An 11,639-nucleotide genomic window follows, 5' to 3' on the forward strand; every position below is an offset into this window, starting at 1 on the left:
TAAAAATTAGCAAATATATAATCTACCATGTTCTTTGTAATCTTTGTTGTGTATTATATTGAATTAATAAGATCCCTTGAATAGTTGTAAGAATAAAATTAACAAAAAGTTTGCAGCCTGTGAAGTTAGTCAACCCATAAATAAAAAATGGAATTCAAACTGATGTTGATAATCTACTGCTATACTACACATTGGCACCTGCTCACAACTTCCATATATTCATATTCACATACATTTTTATGCCGAAGATATTCCCTTAAATGAAAGGGATGACCTGATTTCAGAATACATGATGCAAGATGATCCAAAAACTAGTCATAAATTTTTTATGTCAATTTTATTAATATTCGTCACCACAAATTCTCTTTTATGTAAAGTGTGTTCGTTTTAACTTCTTTCGAGTTTCACCATTTATTCTTATTGTCAGGTCTTAGTCTTCATGTAAACAAATGGGTATAAATACCAGGGTACCACTCCTCACGTGTTACCATTTAAGGAAATGAGCAAGACTTTATATTGTTGCGTTTAAATTTTAATAATCTTTGAAAATGTATAATTTAAAAAAAATTATTCTGGGTTTAAATTTTTTTTTTTCCTTTTTTTCTTTTACGCTTTTATCTATTAATTTTTACTATTTTTTTAAGTTTATAATATTAAAATGATAAATATAATATATTAATAATTAATTATATATTTAAAAAAGGTGATAATAAATTATATGTTTTATTAAATTTTGTTTTTATTTATTTTAGTAATTATTATATCACACTTAAATTATATTATAATATATTATAATCATAATAAAAATATATTATTAAATTACAAATATTTTTTTATATAATAAAAACTTTTTTTTTTGATAGGTAATTGGTCGAAGTCTGAATAGCTTTTGACTGGAGCTATGAACCAGTGGGACCACCTTCCCCATCCTATGGAAGGCCAAGAGTCACAGCTTAGAATTCCTCTTTAGATGTCCCTATTTGGAGTTGAACTTGGGTCTCCACCATGAGAACCCAATGTTTTAACCAGTTAAGCTCAACCCCTTGGACTTTTTATACAATACAAACTTAATAAACGTAAGAATATATTTTTTCTTGTTAGTAATAATAAATATTTTACCTTTTATCTAGTATATATAATAATTAATAAATTATATTGATTTAATTTTATAATCATAGAAACAACCCTGTTATATAAATTTTATTGTATTTATTTTAATCAATAATGAATATTATTTAAATTTTATTTAATATTATATAATAATTAATAAATTAGCTCAATACTATTTTGTATTTATTTATTTACTAATTTAATATTATTTGTAATAATAAAAATAATATATATTAGCTAATAATTAATTTATATGTACAATGGAACAATATAGATTAAATTAAACTTAATGGCTGGACAAAAAATCAAAGTTAATGCAAATTTATTTTAAAATGTGATTATCAACACACAAAAGTTATTAAAAGGGTGCAACGTTGTATGCATTATAGGATGACTTGACCTCACAATTTATGGTAATAATGTTATGTGTTGAACAAAATTAACACACATACAAATATAAGGAAAATAATGGCATATAGTTTAATTTAAGACTCTCAAAGGCGAGAAACAAGTACAATCAAGAGAAATGAGAATGAAGATACAATAGATTAGTTCCAATGAAGTCAAACTAATAAATATTTTATCAACATCATACATATTCAATGAAAAATGACACCTATACAAATTCTAAGCAGCTTCCTCCCTTGCCACTCTCTCTAGAAAATTCCTCAAAATGTATTTTGTCTTAAGAAGCATGCATGGACAAGGGCACGAAAGGACGGTGCATGTGTGGCAAAAAAAAAAAAAGAAGGCTATACATGTTAACTACAAATAATTCAATATTTTGTTAAAAATGTTACAACTGGTTCAAAGATTTACCAAGGTATAGCCACCATACTAGGTGTCAACCTATGTCAGCATCTTTGTTGATAAGTCTATTACAAATTGGCCTATACATCTCTCTCTCTCTCTCTCTCTCTCACACACACACACACACACACACACACACACACATCTATCTATCCATCACTCTTGCTCTATTTATCTCTCTCTCTCTCTATTTATATCTCTCCCTCTAGATCTATATCTCTTTATTTGTCTCCCTCTTCCTTTTTCTCTATCATTATCTCTACCTCTCTTACCCCCTACCTAGGCATCTCTCTCTCTCTCTCTCTCTCATCTATCCATCACTTTTGGTCTCTCACTATAACAAACATAATATGAGCCTATTTGTAATGTAGTCCAATTAACTTCTTATTCTTTCACTTAAGTTTGGTTCCTTATAAATGTATGAAAAGTTTATTTAAAGCTATTGATCACTTTCTTCATTCGGACCATTGTCACATAAACAACATTGTTTTCTAAATAGCCTATCAATTGACCTCATGCACTACACAAATATATGCAAATAAATATCATTTTTTTTGTGATTAACCTTCTATACGTCTTCGGCATACCCATTGCACACTAAAATGCAATCACTAGTAAATAAATAAATGATGATATACCTACTCTATTCATAAAAATATGTTTTTTTGAAAAAAATAAATTTTACATTTAGAAATCAATAAGAATAAAAAAATGGTATTTTCATAATCATATAAAATAAAACTTAAATTTAGATTGTTGAAAATCATTAATTAAAGTATTCATTGATTAAACTAGTTAAAGAAAAAACTCAGTAAATGCAACTGCATCTACCTTTGGAAGGAGGTAACACTTGTTTCATTATAATTTTTTTAGAAAGTAGATAGCGAAACATGATCTTTTATTGAATTTGAATAACATCGATTGAGGAGTTTATGGAAGGAATTGGGCTATGCCGATCGCAGATGTTGTAGAATAGAATTTGCAATGGATATGGCATAGAAGGGCTAGGTTGGATTAACTTGAAGCTTGCCAAGTGAATGCAACTGGACTACAAACAACTTGTGTTCCCTCACTAATACAAGTCGAACGTTTCTTCGATTGCTTTCGAATTTCACACTTTAGCTGGCTTTATCGTCTAATGTCTAGGGCTCTACGCTGATGTTTACGCCAGGAGGGCTCTTCACACTCACTCTATACACCACGTTACCCTCTGCACCCACATTCGTCACACTTCTTTTGCTCCCCATAATTATTTTTTTGCCCGACTTAAACACAACAGAAAATGATGGGTAGTTGAGATCTACGGCATCAAAACTGGAGTTGGGTCAGGAAACTGACTCCTTTGTGAGAAGAGCAATTTGTTGCCTGGTGTAGTTCAGAGAGCAGCCCTTCTGTTGTAAATGAATGGCTGCTTCTGTTGTAAATGAAGGTATAGTTTGTGGCGCCTCCTACGTATGCTGCCAATATGTTGACTCTAAGAGCGACGATATCAGGCTTGATGACAGAAGGATATGCTGCACTCGGGGCCCTCGATGAAAAAGAAACCACATGAGTGATAAAGGATGATCGTCATGAAGGCTCAAATCAATCAAACCTATACAAGTAGGCCACATAATCAACTATGCCTGTAGCAATGACCTTCTCAAGTACCTGAGCTCACCAATAGTCACATAACTGGGAGACAACTTAAGAAACCTACCATCACCATGATTACAAATCTAATAAATGGAAATAAAATTATATAATATATCAAGAGCAAGAAGAACATCATCAATGCAACCATCTTGCATCTGAAGTAAGCCTATCCCAAGAAATGGAATCTATGAAGAGTTGGACCAACAACAATATGAGTATTACTTTTGAAAAGAGTCAAGAAGATCCATGATATGAATCATGTGATGTGAAGCACCAAAATAAAAAATCCAACAATCAGTAGTCGAGGAAAAAATCCTAGCTAAAAGGGGATGTACTTTTCCCAAAGAGGAAAACTTAGTCATGGCAATATTGTGCTTCCTCATAGCTTCCTCCAATGCTACTAGCCTCACAAAATAATGTGCATCATTATGCCTAGATTTTCCACAAAAGGAATTTTTTTTCTTCCTCTTCTTAGACTTAGAGAATGACTCCCCTAAGTTAGAAGGAGGAGGGGGTGTAGGATTCTAGTCAAGTGTGATCATTCTTCACCTTAGGTTTGGAGGGAGGCTAACAACCTATAGTAATATCTATCTTAGGCTTCCCTTGGAAGATTGAGCCATCAAAGTGTGGCTCTTAGGAAGAGAATCCATCTAAATCAACTTAGCCTACTGTCTACTTAGGCCATCACAAAATGCCTTAAATTAAGACAATTTATGATCTTCTCTCACAACATCCATAGTATAATAAAAATTAAAGATAAATACCTCAAAAGAACCTCTTATCTTAGACAAGATTAAGAAGATACACTCCTTGTCATCTTTGGCATGACCACATCCTTTCAATCGTGACAACATCAACTTGAACTAGCAAGGAAATCCTAAATAGTGGGAAATGAATTTGGAGAAAAAAAACTGAGATTTGCTTCAATCTCTACAAGATCCTAAACTAATGGACCTTACCATACAAGTTATAAGCTTATCCCACACCTCTTTAGGTGTCTTACAATTTGCAACATGAAACAAAAAGTTATGAAAATATGGAGACCTATGAGTCATTTTGCCTCATTCATTTTATTTCAGTGAACATGCTACTCAAATACCTTAGCAAACATGGGTTGGTCTTCATCCTACATTTGCCAAAGACCCAAAGATTGTAACAACTATGATATCTTGAGCTTCCATGTGTAATAATTGTTTGAAGTGATAAATTCAATCCTTGGGTTCAACATGATGTACAAATGAACACAAAAGGACCAATATGCTGCTTACATCCCCTAGAATGGATAAAACCAAAAATTTGCAATACCAAAAACCAATTTTACAAAATTGTACTACATAGAAACAACAAAAACAATGTGCAATTTCAAGCTACTTAAACTATCAAAAAATGACATAGTATTCGGAAACTATCTCAATCAGAACAAAGTCCAAGCAACCTTTTGATGATATCTTGTTTGTCAAAATTTGCCTTTGTTTGCAAAAGTTGTTCAAGTTTGAAAATAATGACATGTAAAAGGAACTTCAGAGACCAAATCATGCTCCTAGTCCCACCATGTGACCACCAAAGCAACGAGTGTGAAAAAATTGAGAACTCTTGGGCCAAGTTAATCTTGATAAAAGATATTTGTGGCAGGTTCTTGCACCACATAAGCTCCAAATCACCAAATCAACAATGTCACCATGCCCTAAGTTCCTGTGCCACGTATGCTCCGAATCAGCAAGCCATAAGAATAAGGTTCGAGCTCAAGTCACAACAAAAAACCACACCAGTTCACCAAAGGTCGAGCCTCTCAAGATCTACACAACCACGACATCTACAATAATTATTTTGAGACTTTAAAACTAAAGTTTGAACCATAAAACAAACCAATTAGAATGAAGAGAGAGCTGTGAGAAGATAGGAAAATTGCGCTGTAAAGAAGAACCATGAACTTGGAAAACGTAAACGCCACGCAAGCGAAGAATTTGCACGGGCTACAACCCAAAATGAAAAAACAATCTCTCCCAATGTATGCGCAGGATTAAAGACAGCGATCTGAGCACACTAGATGCAAATCTTAGCCCAGTGAACACGCGAGCTGCTGAGCACTTTGACGCCAAATGTAATGGCGCGGGTGATGGCATAGCTGTGGAGGACCAAACTCCACCCAATATATTGTAATCAACAAAAAGAGGACCAGTGCACAGAAAGAGGTTGCAGTGTCAACTACTCTGATACCATGTCGACACGCCAATACATTCAATCAGTTTTATATAAGTATCTTGAGTATTGGAGGACCTTTGATTTTGGTCAAAGATAGTATTTCACTCACCAAGTTTGTTCATATTTTAATTCATCGAAAAGCCTCTTGGAGGATAATTTATAGATGAAAAGTTGAAGCTGTTATGCTTGGTAAGCATAACATCAGATGAGACAAGATACCGAGATGTATTTGTTGTGGTAGCTAGCTAACTAGTATTTCACAGAAAATAAGAAACATCATAAAATGTAGCAATGAAAGAAGGTATCTTGATAAGGAAGGAGGAGATAAACTTCGATGATAAAAGCATCTTAAAAATATTCAGATAGAAAAATTAAAACATTAACAATTAAGATGATTAAAAATGAAACCTTAGGGGAACCCAAGTGTCAACAAGATTGGCAAGAGTAGGGTCAAATAGTGATTCACAAACCTTAAAATGAAGTGTATAGAAATGAATTGGTAATAAGAGAAATTAAATTATGGAAATGTATAGCTGTTAGTTTGGGTGAATAAATGAGTGGGATGTGAAGAAAATTGTGCATTTATAGGGTAGGGATAAGATCAAATGGATGGAACTATGTACAAGGAGAAGTTAATGAAAGTAGATTGAGATTAGAGAATAGACCAAACCTAGAACAAGTGTGTTACAAGTCACTATATAATTTGATTAAAGCATTCCCTATATATATATACATACATACATACATATATATATATATATATATATATATATATATATATATATATATATATACATATACATATACATATACATATACATATACATATACATATACATATACATATATATATATATATATACATATATATATATATATATATATATATATATATATATATATATACATACATATACATATAGATATATTCAGATATATATATATATATATATATATATATATATATATATATATATATATATATATATATATATATATATATATATATATATATATATATATATATATATATATCTGAATATCTGAATATATCTATATGTATATGTATATACATATATATATATATATATGTATATACATATATATATATATATATGTATATACATATATATATATATATACATATACATATATATATATATATATATATATATATATATATATATATATATATATGTATATACATATACATATAGATATATACATATATATATATATATATGTATATGTATATATATATATATATGTATATATGTATATATATATATATATATATATATATATATATATATATATATATATATGTATATATATATATATATATCTGAAACTAAATAGAAATTTCCATGGGTATGGAAAATTCATGACTAAATTTAAATGATATCTAAAAATAATTGAACTTGTTAAACTTAATTGGAAGAATAGAGACATTACAATATAATTGTGGAATTATAACTTTCTTAGAAAGTAAACAATGAATTAAAAATTAAAAAAAACTTGACATTTTATTGAATTTGAATAACAATGGTTGAGGAGGACATGGAAGAAATTGGGTGATGTCGATTGTGGATATTGTAGGGTAGAATTTGCATGTTAGGGCTATGATGGATTAATTTGAAGATTGTTGCATAAGGGTAATAAAACCTATAATTTTACAATACATAATAAAATAAAGAAAATTTGATTATTATTATTACTTAAAATGTTTATATCCTTAATATCACTATATATCACAAGATACACTTGTAAGAATAAAAGAGAATTAAGTTAACAAAAGACATTCAACACAAACACAGTTTCACATCTTTAAAAAAATGCACATATATGTATCATCATAATATTAGTATAAAAAAGACAAAGGCAAAAATATAATTGGAGTCATCCATATGGATCTTGGTTGGTTGATTGGCTTCTCACGAGATTGTCCCTATGTTTCCCCTATTTCCAACTCGCTCATGTGAACCTTGCACACTCAAAGTATAGTCAACTCATGATAGTATGAAAATATAGCCGAAGTAATATAATGATTCAACATCATATATCACATTTTCTATGCTAAACAATAGATTCATGTGAAATAAAACATACATACACATATCATATTAGCACATGTTTTATAATGGTCATAGAGTGCACACACACATAAATATATATGTATATATGTCATGTCAAAAATAAACAAGAATAAGATAAAATATCAAAATTATATAAATCTATGAAAAATGTACATTGGGCTCACAAAATAACCATGTCCAGAGCTCATGTATATAGTAAGGATGAAATTGTGCCATAATACATAAAGACGTGTCACATAGGTTTGATGTGAAACAAGAAGGCGTCTCACACCAATAAACCTACAAAACATCAATTAAATTCTATGTATTTCCATTTTCCCTTAAGTTTAATTCTCACCTTAACATTCTCAATTATTCGCAAATATTGAGAGATATTAATCTTTCAAATTTCAGAATATTCATGTTTTCATAAGGAAAAAAAAAATGACATGGAACATAATTGATATTACTATGATACTAACATAGAGCAAAAGAAACTAGAAAACAAAAGGTTTACATTATTAAAAAAAAATTAAGGATAAATATTATTATATTTATTCAGCTCCTTTAGTACATCAAATGGATTGAGTTTATAAAGTCATTACTTTTTTGTTATAAGAATAACTTCCTACCCAATGAAAAAACTAACATAGATTTTTAAATATAAACCATATTTGGTAACATGGCGCACATGAAACAAATCGGGCAATGTTGATCGTGGATGCTGTAGAGCAGAATTTGCAATGGATATGGCATAGAAGGCGTAGGTTGGATTAATTAATGCATTCGGAAAAAAAATCGATAGTATCTACCTTTAGAACATCGATTGAGGAGTACATGGAAGAAATTGGGCGACGGCGAGCAGGGCTAGGTTGGACTATGATTTTGGAGAGATACGTTGGACTTGTGTTCCCCCATCAATACAAGTCCAACGTATCTCTCCAAAATCATATAGCTCACTCTCACATGCAGATGGGCTTATTCGATTGCTTTCAAATTTCACACTGTAGCTGGCTTTATCCTAGAGTTTTTTGAACACTAACATCTGGGGCTCCACGCTGATGTTTACGCCAGGAGGGCTCTTCACGCTCACTCTATACACCACGTTACCCTCTGCACCCACATTCGTCACACTTCTTCTGAACACCTTGATCGAATTGTTGCCCGTCTTAAACACAACAGAAAACGATGGGTAGTTGAGATCTACGGCTTCCAAACTGGATTTGGGACAGGAAACTGGCTCCTCTGTGAGAAGAGAAATTTGTCGTCTGGTGTAATTGAGCGAACAGAGAAAATCTATATAATCTTGCGGTGCCATGTCGTAGACAAGCCCAGGATCTAGAGCAGCCCTTCGGTCCACATGGCCTGCACCCATATCAAATGAGTCGGCTGCCTCCATTGTAACTGAATCTTTGATAGCCTTCCCCTGATTATCATGAGCGCTGATTTGATGGCGGCAGGGCTCCACGTGGGATGGATGGCTTTTATGAGCGCTGCAATTCCGCTGATGTGGGGACATGCCATCGACGTCCCGGAGCGTAACCCATAGATTGAAGCTCCTCCCACGCCTGCTGCCAATATGAACCTACCGGGAGCAACGATATCAGGCTTGAGAACAGAAGGATATGCTTCGCTCGGGCCCCTGGATGAAAAAGAAGCCACAGTGGGAGCGGGTGTTGCATTCCCCACGATAGTCAATCCTTGGAGACGCATGGTGGCCGTGACGTTGTTCGGCCTTGAATTGATGTAGGATTTGATTTTCTCTCCATCTGAAAAGCTCACGCTGATAACCGGCAGACCATTTGGGTTGGTAAGCAGCTGCTCTGCTCCGAGGAGCTCACCATTGGCCAAAATAACTCCTGCACCTCCTGCTCTAGCTACTTCGTCGGCACCTCCATTACTTACATATAACAACTTATCACACAGCACTAGCTTACCTTTTACCACGTTGGGGTCGAGGCTGCCATCAAGACAACGCTTTGAGCTGTTGCTGGTGGAGACATATACGAGAGGGAATGGCCCTTGCAATTTTCCATCTCCTTTGAAGATGGAGGTGCCTCTCAATATCTCCTGGTTGCCCAATACTAAAGAACCAGGGAAATCTCTGTCGATGCCGCTCGCACCTACGGTTGTAATCCATGGCGCTGTGTGACTCAGAGTATAAACATCTGGTCCATCGTTGCCTGCCGCGGCAGAAACAAATACTCCCTTTTCTGTCGCCCCGAACGCGGCTATGGCTCTGAGACTCTCGTGGAATGGCACATCTGCTGAGTGTAGTGAGATTGAAAGGATATCGACGCCATCAGCAATCGCTTGTTCCATGGCAGCAGCGACGTCGCTCGAATCGCAACCGTCTCTCCAGCAAGCTTTGTAGATGGCCAGCCTGGCACGAGGAGCCATTCCTGTGGCCGTTCCGTTGGCGAAACCGAGGAGACTGGCACCTCTTACCGCAGCTCCCGCGGCAGTTGAGGCCACATGTGTTCCATGCCCTTGGGAGTCTCTGGGAGACATGTACTCCAACGTTTCGTTAATTTTAGATTGGTTATTCTGGTAGCCTTTGTAGAAGTACCGAGCTCCAATGATTTTTCTATTACAGTGTGACGAATTGAAGGCCCGCCCGCTTTCACACGTGCCTTTCCATCTGGAGGGAACAGGTCCAAGGCCTGCATCGTTGAAGCTTTCGTGTTCAGGCAATATGCCGTAGTCAATCACACCCACGATAATATCTTCGCCACGAGTGGAGTATTGAGACCATAATCCAGGAGAAGAAGAGGAGAAGGATGAGAGACCTAAAAACTCTGGCGTGTGTGTATTGGCAACTTTATCGAGGGAGGAAGGGATCACGGCCAAGCACCCCTCCTTACCCTCCATTGCTTCGGCCTCTGCTTCGCTCAGCCTCGCAGCAAAGCCGTACAAGAGAGTATCATATGTGTATAACAACTCATTTGCATTTGCAGTGGGATCCGATCCCCAGACGTGGCTGAGCATTGAAGAGTACCAGTGTTGATGTAAATTGAAATGCTGGGGTTTCATGGACTTGATCATATGAACAATATATGGCTTTCTTACATCTTCTTTTGTGGCCTTGCCCGACCACATTCCAGACATGGCTAAGAGAAGGAGAATGAAGAAAGCGCAGTTGCCCATTATTGGCTGCTAACAAGGGAAAAGCTAAGAAGATAGCTGAGGCGATTTAATCGGAACTCGTATATCCCCAAAGACAAACATGGGTTTGGTATTTACCCTTTCACATTCGAGTTTATCAAGTCAAGTACGGAGCTTCTTCTCTATTAAAAAAATTGTCTCACATAGTTCACTTCAGCCGTCTGCAACAAACGTCGATTAAACCAAGACAAATCAGTAATTTTCATTGTTTGAAATTTTCAATAAATTAAAATTAAATAAAATCCGTTTTCATTATTTGAAATTTTAAAATAAGATATGGAAGTTTGAAGAGGTCTAGTCATTTTTCACTATCAGGTCATATGATCTCTTAAGATAAATGAGATTTTGTCAATTTTTCTCATAACACGACAAAAGCATGAGAGTTTTCAATTTCATTCATGTGATAAATAATTTCATTTCGTAACATCTCTATTTTCATGGCACTTTATTTAATATTCCCTCAATAATGTGCAACTCTATTAAGAGTCCTTTGTCTAGAAGCAATTTGATATATATTTTACTTATTTAGTAGGGACCTCTTGGTCAAATCACTTATCCAAAATCATTAAGTGCCTTAAGATGTGCTTCTTTCATGGTGTTTCCTCCATTCTTTAGCATCTATTTTTCGAATCCCATAATTAA

The 11,639-nt window shown here is 34.0% G+C and overlaps 1 protein-coding gene across 1 annotated transcript; it reads right to left on the bottom strand.

Annotated features, from left to right (window-relative positions):
• Positions 1 to 9,170: 9,170 nt before the first annotated feature.
• Positions 9,171 to 10,940, bottom strand: LOC131034710 (subtilisin-like protease SBT1.7). Its single transcript, XM_057966280.2, has one exon. It carries the CDS (start codon positions 10,938 to 10,940, stop codon positions 9,171 to 9,173), a length of 1,770 nt encoding a protein of 589 aa, XP_057822263.2.
• Between the last annotated feature and the right edge of the window lie 699 nt (positions 10,941 to 11,639).

Source organism: Cryptomeria japonica, chromosome 5 (genome assembly GCF_030272615.1).
Source record: "Cryptomeria japonica chromosome 5, Sugi_1.0, whole genome shotgun sequence".
NCBI classification, from domain to species: domain Eukaryota; kingdom Viridiplantae; phylum Streptophyta; class Pinopsida; order Cupressales; family Cupressaceae; genus Cryptomeria; species Cryptomeria japonica.